General features: G+C 30.5%; 2 protein-coding genes across 2 annotated transcripts; one reads left to right on the top strand and one right to left on the bottom strand.

The window, feature by feature from the left end:
- Positions 1-12,015: 12,015 nt before the first annotated feature.
- LOAG_00424 (hypothetical protein) lies at positions 12,016-14,931 on the top strand (the record flags this gene model as incomplete). Its single annotated transcript, XM_003135964.1, has 9 exons — positions 12,016-12,102; positions 12,203-12,346; positions 12,534-12,636; positions 13,051-13,226; positions 13,519-13,626; positions 13,689-13,815; positions 14,076-14,152; positions 14,380-14,472; positions 14,734-14,931. 9 exons carry the CDS (start codon positions 12,016-12,018, stop codon positions 14,929-14,931), a joined length of 1,113 nt encoding a protein of 370 aa, XP_003136012.1.
- Positions 14,932-17,947: 3,016 nt separating this feature from the next.
- On the bottom strand, positions 17,948-18,747 carry LOAG_00423 (hypothetical protein; the record flags this gene model as incomplete). Its single annotated transcript, XM_003135963.1, has 2 exons — positions 17,948-18,200; positions 18,629-18,747. The coding sequence occupies 2 exons, from the start codon at positions 18,745-18,747 to the stop codon at positions 17,948-17,950; spliced, it is 372 nt and encodes a 123-aa protein (XP_003136011.1).
- Between the last annotated feature and the right edge of the window lie 5,396 nt (positions 18,748-24,143).

Here is a 24,143-nt window from a genome sequence, read left to right as displayed (position 1 = left end):
TAAAAATGGCGATAAATTGATGAGAGACGACATCATGTGGGATATGTGACAATCTCATTCTCATGTATTATTTTTATGGGAATATGCGGATGATGCCACCACCGGTTGTCACGGACAGGTTGCTTGATCCAGTTGTATAGATGAGGAAAGGACGGTGAAAGCTTAGTATTAGCTTGACCTCACCTTTGAAGAAAAAAAGGAATTAGGTTAAAATTTTGGAAGGAAAATGTTGAAAAATTAAAATGCAGTATCGCTGAATGAATTTCGGATATTCAATTCGATGGAGTTTTGCTTTTGTAGTCAGATTTTGATCAAAATTTCAAAAATTTCAAAGTTTTTATAAAATTCAACACTTGAACGCTTTTGAAAACAAAATTCTTCACACTTTTCAAGTGAATAAAATAATTTTCAATGAAAATTTCAGATGAAATTCAAGTGTTTTAAGTGAAGAAAATTTTTTAAGAAGAAAAAGATGATCAGGTGAATAATATTATTCACGCACAATTAACGGTGATATTAAATGATTCAGGAAAAAAAAAACCATACTTTCCTCGTATAGATAAAGCTCGTATAGAAGGCCGAACATTGGCAATGTTGATTTGTAGGCAAGTCTTAATGTTTTTATAACATCAAGGATATGTTAATTTTGCTACAATAGATAAGGTGGCATTGAAATATTTCGGAAAATTAATTATATATGGAAGTTATTACTTTAAGTTACAAAGAATTTTACTGGAAATACAAGAAATTATTTTCATAGTATTCGTAATATATCACTGATAATTTATCAGTACAATTTTATTATTGCTTAAATGATAACTTTTTATCAACCGAAAACAGCATGCTATCAGAGCTTGATAAAAGACAACAACACTTTGCGATTAAAAAACTACCAAACAATCATAGATGAAGCTCATTTTTTATGGGTAAACTTTGCTTAATTTACCTATCAAGTTATTCTAAAATTAATCAATATCCAGTTATTTGTTGTAAGCTTTGCAATATTGTGAGAAATAAACATTAAAAATAAACCTTATCAAATAAGCTCTATGCTTCCTGATCATATAAGATTGTCTCAAGTACCTTATGATGAGCTTCATTTTTGATCCTTAATCTGTTAAGTGACAAAAGAAATAGGAATCTCAAATGAAGTTTATTGTCTCTTTAGGTGACACTTTAATGGAAACAATTCTTTTTACGCGAAACCTTTGATAACCATTTGTCCAATAAAAACTTTTGCGCACTAACTTGATAAAATTTTCATTTACCTAATGTATCTTTTTTACATATTTAGCAACAAATTACTTTCACTCCTTCTTCAAATTTAAAATTTGTATGTGTGTGTATGTGCATGTATGTGTGCGTATGTGTGTGTATGTGTATGTGTGTGTGTATATATATATATATATATCTATGTGTGTGTGTGTGTTTTGCTTTCACTGATTTATAGAAATAGCACAAAAATTGGAAAACTTTTTCGATATGTAGAAAATTGCATATATATTTTTCTTAATATTAACCAAAATTTGTCAAAAGGCTGTCTATCTTTTAATATAAACAGAATACAGAACACATTAATTTCGCTCTATTGCATTTTAGCAAAATCCATTATTGCTAACATAGCCAGTTAAAGTGGGAAAAATTGTTAGCTTTTTAAGTTAGAAAAGAAACACGTTGCGCAATCGCGTTATTTTAAAATGCAAATTGCATTCATCTGAATAAATCAGGTTCACAAACGATAACTAATTGGAATAATAATTAGAAATTGACCAGAATCAATAAATGGCGCTTTGCAATCTTCAAGCAGCACTTTCAACATCTAATATTAAATTTAAAATTTTTCATTTTAATCTTAAATAGGATTAAAATGAAACACAGGACACGATTTTCAGAAATATTTCAATTAAATGAATTGTCAAAATCAAGCATCACATGGAATTGTGATAATGAACATAATAATGCTTGCTATATGCGCGTAGAAATTACTAACTTCTGGTAATTCTAATTAAATTACTCATTTCATAATTGACGAGACATTGGAGCCTTAACTTTCTATTGGAATGACTTCGTTAAACTATCAAATCTAATAAAATTTACAAATAATTTTTCAACATTTTTATTTTCATACGAAGAAAGAAAAAAAGATTTGCAAAGGCTTTCGTGATCTTTCAGATTTACAGGATGACTTTTTTTGCATAATGATTACAGTTTTTTCGGAAGTAAACGGCAGAGAAGAGAAGAAGGAATCGGTAGACTGATTCTTAAGCCAATCCGTTTAATTCAGGCCATATTACTGAAATGATTCAACTCATTTTACAGGCCAACACCAATCTGTCATTGCAGTATTTTGAAAGTTGACATATTCAATAGTGATGAATAAATATACGCTGAAATGAAAGAATAAACAAAATGTCTCAATCAGATGGACAGAGAAACGAATGGTTTATTGTTTATGGATTGCAAATAACAATACGAATTGATAAGTAAATTCGTGTAAGCACTTACATCATTATTCGTGTATAGCGCTTCATTTTCCATTTTAATTCCTTTTTTCCCTCTCTTTCAAAAGAAAAAAGGAAAGGAGGAATGAAATGGAAGAAGAAAAGATAAGAGAAAAAAGATTAGAAAGGAATATATAATTTTTAATTTCAGGTTAAAGAAAGCCTTGAAGTCTTAAATTAAAAGTTGTTAAAGGAAATATACGATGATGAAAGAGTTTTCAAATTACTAATGTTGAACAATGTATTTAGTCATTTCAAAAATGAAATATAACAGTTATATCTGCATCCAATGATAAATTGACAAATTTCCTCTCAGTGGATTAAAATGTCATTTGAAAAGAAAAAAAAAAAAGAAGCGAGAGAAGGAAAGAAAGATGAAATGCTTACGTAATTAACTTTAAAAAAATGACAGTATGCATTAGGATGACGTTGAAATCACGTCATTCATGCAATAAAAAAATGATGAACTTGTGAGAAGACATTTTCTCTCCTTTGTTTCTAATTTTATAAAATTTCCATTCTGAAAATACACACTTAAAGTTAGCTAATCCTTCAATTTATTTACTGAAACTTGGCTTTTGACGGTCCACTGCTTGGCTAAAAAATTGTATTGTTATGAACAAAGTGTGTTCCTATAATTATCCATATTAACGAGTTACTGATTTGGCCGAATCGAAACTCGTTTATTAGTTTTAATGCAAATTTTGGAAGTAAAACTTTGAAATGCGTTTATTTTCGCAGAATATATTTTTTATTATCTACTTACAAAATGAGTAAGTCAATCATTTTTTAAAAATTACCATGATTACCGGAAGAAAACCGAACAAAATTTTGGAAAATTTTCAATTTTCGAGATTTTCCAAAAATTCGGATTCCTGACTTTTGCAAAAAAAAATCGATTTATTCAAATGAAATTTCAAAAATTTTGCATTAAAGTTACAAATTCATTTTAATTTGTTATCCATTCTTGCTTACCGGATTGGATTAATTACTAAATTACCGCATTGAATCAAAATTGAAAAAGCAAAACTGAACAAGAACCAAATGAACCAAAAGGTCTTTTACAATAAATGAGACAACTTTCAAATTTCTTGCAGATAAATATTTAAGGACAATAATATATTGCGAATTGGAATGAAATTTATCCCGGAAGTAAATTAGTTTGATCACTTTGACCATCTAGTGACTAATTAATGCTTGAGGTCATTTTTTGCTGTTCTAAACTCGAACTGTCAGTAAACTTACTATCGGATTTATTACATTTGGAAATACTACAATTATTAAACTCTTCCAGAAAATCTATAACTTCATGAAATGAAAATGCAAAAAAAAAAATTATCCCAAATCATTTCAAAAATGTTCATTGTACTTTCATTTGCTATTTTGTTGGAAAGATTTGAATATAAATCCATAATTTATTTGAAAATTTTATCGGTTTTAACTTGAATTTTGGATTGTTTCAAGAAGAAAAAAAAGTGGATTTGAGAGAGTCCGTTTGATGAAATCAATAATTCTTGAAGAGAGGAGAAAAAACACAAGTACTGAAAGTTTGATAGCAGAAAAATTGGTATTCATTGAATAGCTCTTCTCAAATTCTCTTCAATATACTCATTTTAAAACTTTGTATTTAAGTTTTATAATTGAAAAAAAATAAGGAATAAATGAAAAGAGTTAACATTCATATGGTATAGTTTTAGTATGCAAAGATTCACAAAGTACTGAAAGTGTAAAATGCCTTAGGGTTGATGGATAATCCATTCTAAGCTGTTCTGCACTTTTCCTTGGAACTTTTTTTTTTTATAATGTTCCTTAGTAATATAATGAAAAACACAGATGTTCATTTTCCGTTTTCCATTTTGATTGAAACTGAAAACATGTTAAAACGCCTGGCAGTTTTGAACGAGTAAAATTGCTATCAATATTGTAGAATTGAAATTAACGATCGTTCATGACAAAAGAAAAAAGACAACAAACAAAAAGGTCTGATTTCATCGTGATCTTATGAATTGATTTCTTGTGATTGAACAAAGCAAATGAAATATTTGAAACTTAAGAACGATACTGATAAGATGATAAGATTCTAAGCTTAAGCTATATGTGTAATGAATGAAAAATCTTTGGATGTCTTTTTTCTTCGTCAAAAAAAAATTTTTCAAGTGGTAGAAAAGATAAGGTTATGTGCAAAATACGCTCAAAAAAAAATTGTCTATAGAACTGTTAGGAGTAAAAGAAAACAAATTTAATTCGAAATTTTTGAAGCGATAATGTTAAAGTAAAACTCAAAATTCTAACTGAAAAATATCCGGAAGTAAGCAAATCAGCATCAAAGATCCTTTTAAATAATAAGCCAAGCATTGACAATTATAGGAAGATGGCTTTTGCTTTATTAAAAATATATGGGTAAGTAGCGATAATCTGTGAGGACTTCGGATATCATTTCATTTGACATAAGGAATTCCTGACTGGAGAAATACAAGATATGTTTGTCATATTTTCGTAAATATTTGCCTTGCTTACACATTTCGACCATCCAAATGTTTATGCGGAAGCCTTTGATGTTACGTTGTAAGCATCTACCTGTAATTAATTATGACTTAGTATTAAATTCCAAATTAACTGTGCCATTCAAAAAAATTGCATCATTTGAAGCAAAATATTTCTCAAACTGGAATTAACAGTATTCACGAAATTTGACAAAGTGCGAAGCTTCCTGATAATCAAAACAACATCAATTTTGCAAAGTAAATATGATGCCACCTCTGAATATGTGCAACACACCTACACACATACGCACACCAACACACATACACACGTCCACATACATACACACATACGCATACACACACTCAGCCAAATAAGTAATGAACACTTTTTTTTTTATGAAAACTGATACATAAGGCATGGAAAAAAGACTTCACATTTAAATTCAATGATAATTACTAATCCAATTAATAAAGGTTTATTTACGCGAAGAAATGGGCAAGCGGATGTGGAATGAATGAAGATTTCAGGCGGTAAATTCTTACTTCTTTCATTCACACTGCTGATAAAGGCCACAGCTGCTTCTAAATGAATTAGGTTGAGATCTAATTTAAGGTTTATTTTTCCAAAATTTTCAATAATTTTCTCTTTTCAAATTATAAAATATATGAATAGTGTAATATTTGTAAAGTGAAAAAGAAAAAAAGTCTGAATAATTTCCATAAACAATAAGTAATTCGATATCAGTTAATAACAAAAGTAACTGAAAAATCATCAATCATTTTTCTATTTTATCGAATTAATGAGATCCTTTTAAGACTTGCGAATAATCTCCTCATCTTGCAATATCTAATTTATCAGTAAATTAAAGTCAAAATTTTCTGCCAAACATCGAGAACTTCTGATTTCATGCTTATTTTACTTTTGCAAATATAATTTAGCTTATTGGAAACACATTGCTGATGGAGTTTTCAGAAGGTAATTCTGTTATGTCCAATTTAGAAGTAAACTATTCACTAAATCTTGTTGGAAAGTTTTTGAAGTTCCTTAACCTGATTGTCCACTTATTACACGAATCGGAACGGTATAATTAATGGAAATAAAATAAATGTTTTTTATCAATAACACTAAAAGTTTTCAATCGTCACATTTGAAACTAAAGTGAAAATTTTCCCCGGCAATTTTCTTCAACAAACGGAATTTAAAACATATGCAAGAGCATTCCATTTTAATGAAGCAAAACAAGTCACCGACAACATTTCAATTTCAACGACTATTCAATTTCAATGGTTACCTTGAATTGATCGGGAAAAACCGATTCACCTTTTTATTTCTTTTAGAAAAACACGGTTTTATTCCATTCTACTTCACTATCGAAAATCTTTAATTCCATAGTGCATATCTAATTAACTAAAAGATAGAAACAAATTTCAGCACGATTTTTTTCCCTAGGCCGAACTGTAATTCACCACCTATAAACACAATGGTTTGGCCTTGCTCAAAAGTATTACTCTACTTAAGGCCTGCAGTCTTTTCTAGCCATTTGCTATCAAGTTGTCAAGTGCATTCCAATTCTACAACTGTCCTATAGAGTAAAACACTCCCGAATAAAAAAGTTTAGGAATACGATCTATCTTCAATGATTAAATTTGTTCTGCATAAAAACGAGAAGTGAGTCATCAAGTTCAGAGATTGATATTCTTATATTTTCGTCTCAATATAAAAAAAAGAAACTTTAAGCGTTTTTGTTTTACTATGAAATGAAAATAAAGTGACAACAATTTATGGATGCATACTATAAGAAGCCATTCCTTCCTTTGAACATCAACGTTTCACAAAACAAATACTAACCATCGAGTTTAACCTATTTCAAACTTAGACCATTTAATAAAAGTTAACTTGAATTTTCTGACTTTTGGTTCAATATGAATGTATTTAGGGCGATGTGATTCAAATTTTCTTCATTAAGATTGCTGTTTGGTTATACCTAAACACAATGTGTTGAAATGTCTGAGTAATGTTGCCAATATTATCTGTCCTAATATGATTGCTTTTCTAACCCTAATCGTAGGATTGCTCACTTCTTGCACTATTTAGTGCAGAATTGAAAAAAATAAGCAGTCAAGGGAATAAAAATGGGCAAATGATGCATTAAAACTGGCCAAGGGATTCATTTTGATTGGACATCAGCAAAACAATTTTAATACTGCTTTTCAACTTCCGGATAATTAAAACTATATTCTGCTTCCTGCTTCATTCCCGTTCCACTTAAAAATACCTATCATTCAGTTTCTCAGTCTTTCATCCTAATATAATTGGTAATTGAATTGTTGACGATTTCGAATTTGTTTCCTAATGAATAATTCTATGTATGCTTTGGCACTTTTTTCAATTAACGGAACTAAGTAATGTAAAGTAAGATTCCGCAATACTTTGAATCAAACATTACTAGATATTCGCAATTTCATTTCCAGGCTTTATCCGCCACCCGAACGAAAGTATGAAACTATCAGAATTTATTCTGTTAAGTGAAGCTTTTTTTTTAATTACATGATAATTTACTTTTGGATTGAATAGAAGATATATCCCGTTGTGTTGAGTAATAGAAAATTTCTACAAAGTTATTAAATCATAAATTTTCTGTTTCAAAACTTAAGACTAACAAGTAAATATGCTTATTGCTCTGATAAATATTTTTCATAGGTATGAGAAAAGATGCACATATCTGATACAAAATGCAAATGACTTAAAATGAAATACTCCAAATTGGTGATCAATCCAAAAAATTAAGAAGAAATTTGTTGCGAATTGTTAAGAAATGATGTTTTGTCGAGTAAATAAATCATTGATGTTTGTTTAATGTAGCATATGCGTTTTAAATTTAAGATTGGAAGATTTCTTATGGGAAAAAAGTGTGGCAATTAAAAGGAAAAGATGGCAAACTATTTGAAAAATAAAAGAAAAAGGAATGAAAATTTCAGTGAAATTATGAAATTTTATCATTGCTTCAGAATCCTTCCAATCACAATAATTTCATGCTTTCTATGTAATTTATAATTTAAAAATGAAGAAAAATTTCCTTTTGAAAGCTGAAGTTTTTGATAAATCCTTTAATTTATTTTCATATTTCTCGATATGTATGTTGCAAAGATGGAATTCCCATGAAAATAATGCTAGCGATGACGACATTTCATCTACCTATGGGTTACACTTATGATTCAGGTATATACCCTAATTAGGCGGCTTTTCCTGGATCATGTCTGTATACTAAATTGAATGGTTATTAGAAGCTCTTAAGTTATGTTATTATCCAGTAAGATAATGTTTGAATGCGATTTACTGTCAAACAAAAATATTTCACACTATGTATATTGTCATATTTGACATCATTTCTATTCTCTAATCATTCATACCTGCAAATTTTGTACTACCGTAACCACAATCACTTTCTCATCATCCAATTCTCAATCATTCCTTCATTATTTTTTCTTCGTTTACTCATTTTCCCAAAAATCTTGCAAAAAACAACGACATCTATTGATGGTGCTACTTTTCTTCGTTGTTTATTTCCTAATATTTCGAAATGCTCTTTTTCTTTTTTTACGGCTTTTTGCATATTTTCAACAAAATGATTTATTTCACAAAGAATTCCATACCCGAAAAACAGGAAAGTTTCTTACACTTTCTCTCAGTTTAGTTATTACTGTCTTAATTTGATGCGATTAAATTTGAATTTTGTTAAATAAGAAATGGCTTCATTTTTTTTAATTTTTGATACTGCAAGAAAAAAATTTGATGTTTAAGGAGGGTTCGATGATCTTTCATATTAATGAAAGTACTTTGCTAAGTTATTCCTGTTCTTATTTTTGTCTTAAGACAACTCCTCTGCAATATAACTAAAGTATGTCCCGATAATGGTAAAATCCATCATTATTAATCAATCAATCAATCATCGTGTCCCCTCCTACTTTAAATCACTTTCGATTGATTATTGATGCACTGATAACACGCAGTTATTTTCTTTATCATTAAACCTGATTTCATCGTAATTTGTTTACTTGTACTAATCAATTTGAAGAGATTATTTAATTTGTAAAAAAAAAAAGAAATTTCAAATTTTTACACTTTATGAATATATTCCAATGATATGTTGTGGTTTCTGACATTATAACTCAACCAGAATGGTTTTTTAAATGGAAGTTGTTAAGCTTTTAGTCTTCTTAATAATAAAACATTTTTTTGGTAGTTTATTTGAAACCATTGGTTAATGTGGAAGAGATAAAACAAATTAAAATGGAGCTATCTTAAGTTAACCAGTTCAAATTAAACCATCCGAAGTTTAACTTGGCCTTGGATAAATTATAATGCCAATCTCAAGCAGAATAACGTGTAGGACAGTGAAATAGCGTTTAAGGTAGTGAGATAATATTGCTGATAAAAAAGTGTGTCACTGTAGTACCATATAATTATAAGAATATTTAATAAATTGATCTATCAATTGGATTTCAGATCTAAAAACTTACTATCAATCGATAGCCTATTTTAAAGCATTACACTTTTTTTGATAGTCCAACGTATCCAAAAAGACTCCAATAACTTAGTACAACAATTCTTTTTTCTCAGTTCTATTTATAATTATCGAAGATTTCCTCCGCGTGTTTCGTTCATGTCACAAAATACGGTATCATTTCTTTGCGATGGCATTACGACATTTTACAGCAGCATCAAATTATGGTGAGTTCAAAAGAGCAAAATACGATGATGTTGGAAACAGTTAGCAAAAATACACGTGAGTTAGTTGGTAGAACGTCAAGTGGTTCACGTTGGAAATATGGGATGCGTTATATTATACTGATATCTACACTTATATGCCTTGCATCGATTATGTCCAACATTGTTACATTCAATTTTACTGTTCTTTGTATATCGCCCAAATACAGTAAGGAATTATCACAAACAAATGAGGCCAGCCTTTTACCTTGTTTGGAAAAGAATTTCAACGCTTATTTTTTTTAAATTATTTTAATTCACTGTGGATAGTCCCATTTCAGCATCTCATTTGTTGCATCACAGATAATGATGTCAATAAATAAGAAGGGAATTTAAAACACAAATGTGCTATCTGTTTACTGAATTAAACAGAATGATCCAACAATTTCCGCCATAAGATGCTTCTAAGAGACTTATATGCAACATTTCCTGAATGGATCTACGCCGATATCCGGGGAACACATTTTATCGAAAACTTAAACGTTCCTAATGAGTGATCCCGTTGGTTGACTTAATTGAAATTTATTCACTTTAATTCAATTCCAATACATTTCAGATAAAAAGCATTATACGAAAGGAATAAACAAACGAATAGACACATTTTAAATAAGTAAGGAATGAAAAACAAGTGGTGATAACAATGTGAAATTGTTATGCATCTCACATAAATGCATCATAAATCAAAGTTCTGTACAATCTTTTAAATTCATTGATTTAATTAATTATTGTGCCAAATGAATCAATTGCAGATTGTCAAAGCTTTCTCTCTTTTAATTTCAATTTAATTTAATTAATTATTGTGCCAAATGAATCAACTGCAGATTGTCAAAGCTTTCTCTCTTTTAATTTCAATTTATCAGAAGTACATATCCTATTTTCTTAAAAGTTATAAAAAAATGAGAAACACATGGTGATAGCAAATAGTGATTGCATTATCACTTAAAGAAATCTTGTCTTGCTAAATAATAATTGATGCGGAAAATTCTCATCGCGTGCATTTTTTGAAGAAAAAAGTTAATTTCAAAATATTGATTAATATTTGCTTGTCTTTTTAGTATTCATTCAATTTTTAATTGTCTAAAAACATTGGCGCTATTCTACTGCTGATAACATTCGAGAAATGAAAAGCACTACTTGGTTTCTCAGAATTATTACCTCTTAATGAATCTGAATCTACTTTAAGCATCACTAATTTATCTTATCGTAATTAAAAATTTTTCCTTATTCTTACCGATGAATTATTGTATCGTACTGTAAGCTATTCAAATTGAGCAAACTTTAAATTCAAATTTATTAATTACGAGAAGAGAATATGCCATTTGGCTTTTGAGGAACAGAAGAAAAATGTATTAGTAAATTTGGCAGCATATATTTGCACATTTTCATGAATCTGCAAGATAACTGTCATATATGTATATGGAAATGTCAATCTTTTTCGGATTGCTAAGGCACAATTTTCTGAAATTAAATATTTGAAATAAACACAAAAAAAAACACAAAAAAAAAAAGAAAAAACTGGTAGAATTATTATGGAGAGCACTGTTTTTCTCTACCGACAAGATATCATCTGTTTTAATTAATAAAGAGTAGCTGGCTGCAAATTTAGTAACTTTACTTCACTTCCACACTTTTGTCTAATTATTCAAGCATATATTAGAAACATTTAACCGCGTAGAAATTCAATAATTCTAAGAAAAGTCGCAATTTTGTTTTTGTTTACCAGTGTTTGTATGAAATTATCCTAATCCAAAACATTTAAATTTTTATAATCAATGCAAATGACTTTGAATCATCATTAAATGAATCGTTTAACCTGCTACGATCGTTTTGCAGACAGCGCACAATGCAAGTCATGAGGGATATTCCAAAGATGACAAGACCATTATATTCAGTTCTGCAGCAGTCGGTGCCCTTTTAACTGTAATATTCGTGACACAAGCTTTACAGGTAATATATTTGTGTTTCACACCTAATGTGATCTTAATTTTCAGAAATGAGCGGTGCTTTTAAGTCGTTTTCTATCATTCAAACTACCAGTGAATATTCTCCTATTATGAGATATTTCGAATAATTTCCAATTGAAGTAGACTGTTTCATGATTCAATCCGGAAACCATTTCATAATTAGTATTGTAATTCAAAGTACAGTATCCACGATATCCAGTATGGACAACGCTATGCCAATCGATCGGGTTTATTCCAATAGTTTAAGACGTATTTTTTTTTAGTATTTCGGGCTTCGAATCATATTTTTTGTCAGTGGAATGCTAACAGCTATAGCAACGATGTTGGTACCCCTTGCCGTGGCTCAGAATAGTATCGTATATTACGTCATCCTAAGAATTTGTCAGGTTTGTTACAGTTGTCAAAATTCAATGAACAAAAATCATACTAGAGAATTAGTGGTATGGATTGATTATTTTTGCTCTTTGTTTATTTTGCTTATTTTAGGGCATAAGTTTTACGATATGTATGCCAACCACTGGTGCTGTAACGTCCAACTGGGCCTCTCTTCAACAGAGTGGGCTATTCATTTCAACCCTGTCATCTTTTAGCCAACTGGCTGCTGTCTTCACAATGGCCACTTCTGGTAAGGTACGGGGAAGTTTAACAAGAATTCATAGCTTAATTAAAGACCGAAATATTTACTAACACGGATTTGTTATTATTATTACGTTTTTAATTATAAAACCTGGTTTTAAGTATTGGTAAATTGAGGAGAAAATGATGTTTAAGATTGTTAACATCATGCTTTCTTGATAACTGTGTAACTTATTTGTAGCTATGTGCGTCAAATTTCGGATGGCCAGCTGTCTATTATTTACATGCCGGAATATCATTTATAGCATTTACAGCGTGGGTATTGTTGTATAGAAATCAACCAGGTTTTCATTTCCACAACTTTTAAACGCAGACCATTCCGGAAAATGTTGAAAATCTGTTCACAGTTGTTTTATCATTCCTATTTCATAAAATCCTTATTTCACGAATTGTGTATTTCCCATGCATTCTGGAGAAATTCCCATTTGGAAGGATACAATCAGATTGTCGTGATCGTTCGCTCTTCATGTTTCGAATTATGATCCTTCTGCTGTCATCTAGACCTAACATAATCGTCATAAGCGGCTTATCTTTTTCAGACGACCTGATTTCAGATAGATATTTCTCATTGTTAACACCTTCCCAGTTATCAGCCACATGATCGTGATGAATATCTCTCGATAATATATGTTTTTCAGCAACTGTTGGGATTATATAAAGTGAATTTTGCTGCAAAAGTTTATTAGAAAATTTTGCAGTCGAACATCCGTTAGTAGATCAGGTCGAGCTAGAAGAAATAAACCGTGGTCGATCAACGGTCACTTCGCTATCGGTAGCTAAAAAGCATCAGAAAATACCGTATTTAGCAATTTTAACTACACCTGCTATCTGGGGTGTATGGGCAGCAGCTATCGGTGATCTGATGACATTACAGGTTTGCTTAGAACATTGTTAGGATCCATTGCACTGCTGAAATTTCAGGCAAGTAAATTTGAAAGTTAAAAGTGAATGGATAGCTATATGAAAATATCGAATGATTCACAATGCAGGATATGTGGCGAATAATTTTAAGCAAAATGCAAGAAATACTAATTCGCCAGTTAGCATTCCATAATGAATTAGATCAAATCGATCGATATATTCTTATCCCTTAAGATACTTCAAAGATCGTTATTCAAAGCAGCACTGCTAATTTTTCATACAATAATTACCTACTTTTTTTCCAGGTAATACATACATTCAGTCCACAGTATATCAGAGAAATCCTCGGATATTCGGTAGAACACACCGGTTTCTCCGCTGCTCTTCCAGTGCTAGTCCAATTTCTTTTTAAGGTCACAATGAATTTTTCTTATTCCAAATATGATTTTCATTTCTCCAATGATAATTGTTGCAGATTTTTGCTGGCTACACCAGTGATAAGTTGCGTATCTTATCAGAAACAATGAAATTACGTTTATATAATAGCATAGCACTCGGAGTTTCTGCAGTTTTCCTCATTATTTTGGCATTTTTACCTCAAGGTAATCAACTTGATAATAACTTCCTATAATCTTTTTAAAATCTTTTCCAAAATCTTTCATATCCCTCAGAGAAACTACGAAATATTAAATAGTCATTTGATATTTTTGAAAGATTTGAAACTAAATTATATTACTTAATCGGAGAATTGATCAGTTTTCAAGAGCTTTTCCTTCAAGAACTTCTTATGGTATCATTAAATTTTCTAATAAATAAATGTTAGAATCTATCTTTGGCGAATGCTTTGAATATTCAAATTCAGGCTATCCATTAACGGGGATCATTTTGTTAACATTGGCAACTTCAATGTATGGTTTCAATGGAGCTGGTTTTAATAAGGTATAAACAATCTCATCACTGAATACTATAACTCATTAATGATAGATGCCGTCCTTAAATTTTTTGAAAAAGTTGAAGATATCATGCCTTTTTAATTATACAGTAGATAATTTTATTGTCACATTGATAGTTAGTGGTTGACATTACTTAATTAATCTCGTCACTGAGTCAATAGCAGTTAATTAGTTTGCATTAAATTCTATGGAAGAAATTAACTAATTTTTTAGTGCGCTGTCTTAGTATCCAGACAATACAGTGCCTTTGTGCTTGGACATATTCAAATTCTCTGGTGCCTTGCTATGCTACTATCACCAATTTTGGTTTGTTTATTGAAAAGCAAAGTGGATCGAAGTGAAAATTACGTTACAGTGTTATGCTATATTTTTATAGAAATTATCTGGACTATATTTAAATTCTGATCGATGATCTTTTCAATACTGGCGCAGTGATCAACTATTACGTCAACTATTTAATTTAATTCTGAAAGCTATTTCTAGTACCAATTAAACTTTTATCGTCCTGATAACCTATGATCTTCAGTGTGCTTGCATTATCTGTTAGTTTAGATCTTTGTTGTTCAGGTTAATGGACTGATTGGTGAGGGAACGATCTATGATTGGAGATTCATATATCTGCTACATGCGTTCTTTTCGCTTATCACCAATGTATTCTTCTGTATGCTAGCCGCTTCTGATGTAGCATGGTGGACAGATGATGAATGTGTAAAGGCACGTATGAGAAGTGGTGATTCCTTCTGGTGGTGGAAAATGAAAACATAGAAGATTTAACATGATTATTCATGTATCAACTCATGGAAAAGTATTGAATTTACAGGATATTTTGTCTTTGTAGTACGGAATAGAAATGAAATATTTTGTATGTGCGTACTTACAAAGATGAGTCACATGCTGTCAACGTAAATGTAATGGCCTTCAGCAATTATCAACTGACAGTAGTCTTATTGCATGTGAGTCAGATCAAATGGACAGTCACTTTTACAACAATCAAAGGTGATTCTCGAGAAATTACTTCATCGATTGAAGTACATTCTAAGGAAGTGATCTACTTAGTATGAAAAAAAAAAAAACGAGAAGCACCACACAACAGAAAATTAAAGACAGTGAGCAAAGTCTACCTTATCACTTATTTATCGCACTCAGCAAAGTACATTCAGTGTTTTTTTTTTCGGTATCTGGATGATTCGAAGAGGATCCAATTTTCCCACAGGTACTTATTTACAACAAACGAATAATAGCATCAATATTTGACGACATCTACGCAAGACAACACTTTTTTGTGGGTACACTTAGGAAGGATAGTTTTTTACATTATTCAGTAAACAATCTCCTCAAAAGTTAAATTATTCATACACTACAAAATCTTTCCTAATTTATTTACTGTAAGATTAATTTAAATCACTTTGGTGGTTTTTTTTTCTTTTTTTGAAAACAACGAGTTGGCGACATTCCAAGAATTAATTTTCTCCTACCTTTCCTCTGCGCACAGTTCAATATTTTAAAGCGCTGCTGCATACCCTCATCAGTTAGACCTTCCATCTGATTGCACTATCAGAAATAAAATAGTTAAATGTTAACATTTAATTTGGAAAGGATTATCGGGTATAAACAAGATCATCTTGATATCAATGAGGCACACCGGGATGATCCATCCTTAGCACATCACCTTAATTGTGTTGTTTGAGTGTACTGTCAATCTTAAATCTTAAATTTAGAATAATCTCGAAGTATAGGATCCATCTCAATAATTCAGCTCATTTCCGTTGCTCATGTCAGATTAGATTATTGCGGCATTCCTACTAATATGAGGAATCCTAGCTGATATTCCAACTGTCCCCAAAATAGATGTTTTTTTTCTTTCATGACAAAATTATCAATTAATATTTTTCTTCTCCTTACCTCTTCGCCCTGCGACACCACTCCCTACTTTCAGAGTATAATGACTAACTTTCAGGGGAGAGAAGAGAAGGGATAGATGGAGATTACAACTATGGATAGTTTACGAATAGTTTATATCTCGGGAATTGATAACTGTTCGAGTATGTTGTTACCTTAGTTTGCTTACCTATAGACTTGTCAAGTTTCCGAATCGTTAGTGCAATCTGCCAAATCTTACAGTGTAAAAGTTCCTCTTCTGTCCACATTTTGCTGGGATATTGTCGTTCTAGATCCGAAATGATCGCCTTTCTTCTAGGCCGCATAATTATGTTGATCAAGTAAGTGGCTCCCTTCGGATTTAGCAATTTTGTCCACATTTAGTTCATCATCCACTATCTGATCAACGTAGTAGTACTCTGGTAAAGAGGATAATGTATCCTAAACTTTACGTTGAAGTTGTTCAAGTCTATCGTTCAAATCCATTCCTTCGTTATGTCCGAGAAAATTTGGCATACGTAATACGTGGAGTACGTCTCTCATAGCTGTTTATCATAGAAGTGTCCTGTAAAATATTCAAAAAAAATATTGTCGAATTTTTTGCAGGTTCGTGCGGAAAAAATTTCACTCGTATGTTGAAATATAAGCGAATGTAACACTGGAAAATTACGAAAGTAAATTTTTATGAGTTCAAAAAATAAAAGTAAAATTAAGATTTGGAGGGAAGAGACTGTTGTAAATTAAATTTTCAACTTTATTTCTATTTAATTCTTCTGTCAAATTTGAAATGAGGAAGAAGAATGTTCACGTCATATTTGTATCCAGACGACGTGATTAGCTGTAGAAACCGGTTTTTTTTCGACGTGCAATACAAATATTTGTTTCTGTTGGACTTTTTTTTTGATTTGAATTTAAATTAGTTTCAGTTAGTCAAAATTCTCGAAATTTTTTTCAAATTTTCTCGATACTTTCGAATGTCAAAACTCTCATATTAAACTAATTATTCACAAAGGTTACTGATGAAAATTGAGAAAAAATTTCTGCAACAAATTACTGATTGAAATTGTGTATTTTTCCTTCAACAATGTCAATTTTAATTTTGGTTATTTAATTTACTATTTTATTTCCATTCCAATTTATTCATTTAAATGATACTTTCCATTGGAACTTCCTTCCGAAAGTCAAAAATTGATTTATAGTATTTTCTCTTGAAATCATTTTATTGTCCGATTAATAGTTAATTACCCGAACAGAGACATTTCACTCTTTGATTAGTTGTTCGTTTTCTGTTTTTTAAGCAACCAACTACTGGTAGTTTCACTTTTCATGGCCAACAAAATGAAAAATGTGAACTATTTTCATTCGCTTTTTTTCACTTACCAATTAATCTTCCTTTTTCATTATCTGATATCAACATTAATTTTTCCTCATCTTTTTGAATTTATTCAAATTTTCATTCTAAATTACTGCCTATTCCAGTCTATTCTTTTTTCTCTGTGGCTTTCACATTTCTTTTGCTTTTTCGCATATATTTGGATTCATTAAACACATTGAATTATAACTGAAAAGTGCGAATTGCATTATTGTAGATGTCAAATTAACAAAAATTAAGAAGAATCATTTTGTATTCTATCAAAAGAGTTTAAAGTGAAAATGAAAAAACTGTTTTTCATCATTTCTACTTAACTAAAAAATGATTTGAGCATTTTTTTTTCTTGGCAGATTTTTTTCAATTCCATTAAAAAGACTAGATGATGAGAAAAATTCCTATCGGTATATCATTTCCAATATAATGAAGTATCATCATTATCATCATTAGCCAGTATCATTAACCAGATTCTACTATCTCTTTGGCATTCTATGCACAAATTTAAATGTTATAATACATATTATTAAGATATAATCAAAGTGGGAAAGAATTTATCATCTGACGATTTTGAGATGTGACACCCACTTCCCTCCGACAATCCTCCGGCACCTTTCCACTTTCCACCCTGACATTGGTCTCCTTGGCGAAGTATGTCAACAACTCTATACTTATAATTTCAATTTGATTTGATTCAGTGTCGAATTGAAGGATGAGCCCGTATTTCTTACATGTCTCCAAACGGCCATATTTATAAGACTGGTTTGTTATTCCACCATTACATTGCCTCCTACAAATAAACTCTATGCTAAACTTCGATTTAATTTTCTAATCGATTGATTTTTTTCCCCAATAATTCTTGTAAAATTACTACTACATTTTAATACTTTAATTAAATTTTTGATTAACTGTTTATATGTTCTAATTCATTTATCATGTTAATATTTCGTGAAAAATCTGTTCAATTATTACGCTAAAATAATAACTTTTGTTCAGTCTATTTGGATGTTCCTTTTAATATTTGACCTTTTTCCTAAATTGTTTGAAATGTTCTCCGTTCTTTTTTCTTTTTTAAAATGTTTGTTTCAGCATATATATGATTTATTCTTACCTTCTATTTAAACGGATTAAATTTCTCGAATTGATCGATCTATTCTTTATCCTAATTAAAGATCCTCAAAAGGACTTTTACATACCCCAAATGCCAATGCATTGCACCCGCTGTGATCCTTATCTTGTTTGACGTTGGAATTTGCACAATGATTAGAAATTGTTATTGTCGTAAACACATATTTCTCCAGTACAGTTGTATTTATCATGATAACAGAAACATTCATATGCCATAATCACATTCCTATTTAATGATTGATCATGGCTAAATCAAGTTTTATCAAACATTTATCACCTGTTGCTTACAGATAACTTAATGATAATGATATATTCTGTTCCTTCGTTTGCTACATCAATAACAACACATATTAACCACTTCTTGTATTCTCAAATGCATAATATTCGAACTTTGAAATGTTATTAGCACATATTCAATGGGAAATATTTTCGTTCTCTTTGACCATTCCATGTCTCCTTTTTATTTTGACATTTTTTTCCCGCCGAAGAGATGTCATTTCAATAGGACTCCCTTTTCACCATATTACGGCTGAAGTGCCATTTCAAAGATGAATCAAATTTCTTTGCATATTTTCCAAAATTATCTCAATGCTTTATCATTTCTCCCCAGATATCGCATAGCTGCTCTTTTTGCATATCAATTCAGGTCTTCAGTTCAGATCTTTCCTGGAAAAAAAATAAATTACAGAAACGGTTCATTCGTTTTTCTAAAATAGAACCATACATCATCTTGCTAATTTATTCCAACTCTTTCACACCACAACAAATGAATTATTTAATTTCTTATTGTCACATGTGCAATTCCCATTCAGAATACCGGATTTTATATGTCCTCAACACTTTCCCTCCCCATTTAGTAAATTACATTCCTATTCATTGAGCTGTATTATTTTGCATGATCGATTGTCACTGATGCAGCAAACTCAAATCCACTTGAATTTTGCTTTCTCTGTGACAACGATCGTTGTAGATGGATACAAGGTGAATTAAGTGTTCTAATATATCGACGTCATCATATATGCCTTCCTGTGATATTATTTCTTGTGTTTATTTAGGGTGTCTTATTATAAAATTTTTAGAAATTTTACAAATCACACGTCATTGATTGCATTCATATCGACTATCAAACATGTTATCAGTTTTGATACTCATTTCGAAATTTCGTCACTTTACATGGAAGTTATGAACGGTGCTCTGGGTGACACACCGAGGGGCATTCAAACTTTTATCGTCATTTCAAATCAAACATCATGAAGGTGTATATGTCTCTTAGTCGTACTGTCACACCCAATACTATCACCTTCTGTTGCCTCTTCCCAATTGAATCGGTGATATGGTTCCTTATCAAGATTTTATCACATATTGTTCTACATTAAGCACATTCCTGGCATACATTTTATTGGTTATGAATAGTCAAAATCGATCTTATTATTTATTAATGTGATCATATTGTTACTTTTGAAAAATTTGAAATCTTTCATTCTTTTTTTTTCCATGAACAGGGAATAAGAAGGAGGCAGATGATATATAATAACCTAAATGGATTTGGGCAACATCCATTGAGTTTAATATTAGACTCAACATCATACTTATTGATATCAACCAAGATAATTCATTCCGTTTATTTCACCATTCAGCTAACTGCTAATAATTTAAACTAACCAGTTAACTGCATGTGTTGCTTTCTTGATTTGCTTGAAATATCTTAAAATTGATCCTTTCAAGTTTCATCATTTCTTTCAGCTATTTAAAATCTCTTCATATCTTAGTCAGATTTCTTGGAAGCGTAAAAATGTTGTAGTCTGATGTAACGTCAGAAATGAGACTATTTTCCACTTTCATCATATTGAACTCGTCTTATGTCAATCATTCTATCGTACATTTGTTTTTACTTATAAAAGTACGCCTCTTCATCCTTCCTAGATTTTTTCTTGCACTGTGAATTTTTTTAAGAATTTCCATGGAATACTGGCTTTATTCATTCTCGGTCTTTAGCAGATCTTTATTTAAGTTGAAGATTTTAATTTTCGGAAAATTCCTTTTCAAAGTTTACCCTTTTTTAATGTGAAATTTTGTTACAAGCTGCTGTTGTTTGTTGTTAGTTCAGTTTTGATTCTGTTCGATAATGTAAAATTCAAATTTTTGATGCTTCATTACCGGATACTTTTAAAGTAAAATACTAAATATCAATCAAATCAAGAAAGTCATCATTATAGTCATGTCCTTCGTTTACTGCAAAGCATCTATGCTTTCATGAGAAAAAATAATTTTCCAATGTTCCGGTACGTTGTTTCCCCGTGAAGGTCATTCATTCCATAAGCTCCTTCTGATCAACTCAGACCGCCCAGCAGGAAAGAAATGCCGACTCTACTCGTTTGCTTTGTTACTTTATCCGTTTAAAGTATAGTCAGACAAATTCCTCTCTTCCCCATCTGTTCAATAAACTGAAATTTAAATTTTTAATGCTCCATTATCGGATGCTTTTTCATCAAAAATTTTTTTGATGTCTTTTTTATAGTTAAATACATTTAAATCATAAAATTCTTCATCATTATGAAAACTTTGCAGCTATTAAAATGCAAAGAGAGAAATTCTTATTGTTTAAGCCTCCTCGCAAAAAGCGCATTTCATTTTAACACCCTTTGATGAAGTTAGGCATCGAAACAGTTAATACTTCCAAAAGTCCAACTTTTACAGATTCGTTCATCTTTTCCATAACTTTATTGATTGATTGAAATAACTTTTAAGTAAAAATTTTTGAAATTGATTATTTATCATACTTATTGTCTTAGTGATACTTTTTCGTAAATAATTGGAATTGTTCCTTTTTAATACTGTCGTAGCGTACGATAAACGTCCATGAAGTGATAAGAGGATAACTTCTGGAATCTTCTTCTTCCCAGCAAAGAAGGAAAAGAAACTTCTTTACTGATAACAAGGCAACTTGTTGTGGTAGCATATAAAGCTACACTGTTTAAAAAGGAGAGATAATTATCATTTATCACTTTCATTTTTTCAAAAGCAATCAATCCTCTGTTGATCTTATCTGCTCTCTTTACATCACTTATGTCTGTATTTTCTTACTTTTAACCATCCTTACACTTCATGCTGCTAATAATATATCCAATTTCATTTAAAACAAAAAAAATAAAAATAAATGGGAGAGTTTTTTAATAGGTTCTTCAAATTTTGTGAAGTGATGATGATGTGAGGTTAAAATTACATTTCAGAATAGGTAATGACAACTATTTACAAGGATTAATAAAAATTTCAAGAAGAAAACTCGAATTTTAAAATGAAACAATTAAGAATTTTTTGTTGGTCGTAAGTGTCACTTCATCTTCATTGACTTCATCGAATAGAAATTTTCAATATGTAAAGAGAGCTCTATCTATCTTCCATTAACTGATTAGTATCACTTAAGATGTGATTATCTCAAATTTGAAATATAAAGATAAAATTGGATGGAATTCAAATTTATCACTTCCTTTTTCAATGAAGTAATACATCTATCTTCCCTTCCTGTAACTCCGCACTTGCAGCAATTGGGATACTTATTCAAATTTTTTGAAACGAATAACTTTTATTTTAAACTAATGTTTGTAAGGAATGTATTCCAATCGATAAATCCTATCCCGCATGACAGGATTTTTTTCGTATTTCTCGCGAAACTCTTCCATTTTTTCTATGCAAAATCCAAAATCATTTCGATTGTGCTATCAGCTTCTTTAGTTCAGTGTATTGGCATAATTTTGATAAAAGTTGGATGTTTTTCACTAGAAAGAAGAAAAATGATATGTTGTGACATTCTGTTAACAATGAGAAAATCGAACTGATATGAATATTTAACGGATCATTATCACCAAACACTTGTGATTCATGTCATATAGCTTTGATCAATCGAACTGTGTTGTCATGATGAGAAAATCGAACTGATATGAATATTTAACGGATCATTATCACCAAATACTTGTGATTCATGTCATATAGCTTTGATCGATCGAACTACGTCGTCTTTTCTCTACTGAAATATACCGTCTTTGTCCAAGTATTTCCTCTATTTCCTAAAAAAAAAAAAAATCGATAATTTATTCTGCATAGCTTTTAGTATCAATGTTTCTATGTGAATGTTTACATTTACGGATGTAAAAGTATCCTCAGTACTGGAAATGCTCATTGTTTGTCTTTCCACATTGCACCTTCTGACCACTGGACTTGACATTGTTTATGAATACAAAAACTTTATTGTTCTCCTTTAGTTGGGAATTTCCTCATACTGTCACTTCCAACATCCTCTTGTGAGCTTTTTCTTTACTAATCAGATATCGCTATGTAAATTTCATATTAACCGGATAATTGTTGTATTCTCAGTCATGTAGTGTTGTTGTGTCCTACATCTACCTAAGTTTACTCTCACAACTACCTGAATTTTAATTTTCTCTCTTTAATATATCTTAAAGACTTGCCTTGAAAGTCAGTTTTACAACATATGATATGCTTGTTGACAGGTTTAAGTTAGTTAGTTCATAGCAGTGGGAAATTTAATTAAGGAAAGAACTTAGCAGAATTATGGTAACTTGAGCTTCTCATAGTAGATTAATGCAGGGATTATCTGAGAGTTGGGAAGATAGACCAGAGATGAAATCTTGATGTTTATTTTTAAACTTTCAATTGTGCATTTGCCATCTGGTACAGTTGAATGACTCATCGAATTTCTTCGCTCTTTTAACTGGTTTTTAAAATATATATGGTATGGACAGTATCAGCTGATATTTGTTCTTCTTCCACTTGAAATGGCATAAGAATTCCATATGAACTTCAAGTAGATTTCAGAATTATTCGTAAAAAACTTCAAAATTTTAACAATTACAAAGGATTTGCATTTGCTTTTTTCTTATAAAAATACGAATGAACCACACAACTTTGCAGTCATTCCATTCCGGTTACTAATACCCGACTATACGGCTGACGTCTGAATCTATTTGCTTACCTATCCGAATATTTATTGTTTTTCCGCACAACACCTCAGAAAACTGAATTCCCTCTAAACTGTTTTCGATGTTACTTTTCCGCTTTCCATATCCCATGGAACGTTAGTTATTTTTTCTTTTTTTTTTTTTTAGTCATAACATCATAATTCATTCTATTCCAATATACAAAATTGAAGCTTAAACGTTGGCACCCTAAAAATGATTGACAACATAAATCGTTTAATTGTTCATTTCAATTCATCTTCCTTACCAAATATTTTATTCATTTCTCTCCAGTTATCTGATTTTCTGTAAATGGAAAAATGTTCTGTTCTTGACATTCCTCTGTTGTCTTCATGTTTCATCATCATTCTAAACTGTACTTGAAAGCCTAAATGGACACTCTAAAGGGAAATAAGTTGAGATGTTCTCATTTCATAAAAAACATTCTCCTTAATTTTCAACTTTATTTTGTATCTTTTATCTGTATGCCATCTAACAGTCTGTTAGTCCTTATGTTTTCTTTTTTTCTATGGTCATAACAGGCCTTCTCTTCAAATTTTAATTCTAAATCCTTTTCTTAATATTTCAGTTTTTTTTTTCCGTTACTTTTACGACCGTTAATTCTTTGGAAT

Source organism: Loa loa (genome assembly GCF_000183805.2).
Source record: "Loa loa unplaced genomic scaffold supercont3.19, whole genome shotgun sequence".
Classification (NCBI taxonomy): Eukaryota; Metazoa; Nematoda; class Chromadorea; order Rhabditida; family Onchocercidae; genus Loa; species Loa loa.
The sequence above is the reverse complement of the archived record's forward strand: the minus strand, read 5'-3'. Positions and strand labels throughout refer to the sequence as shown.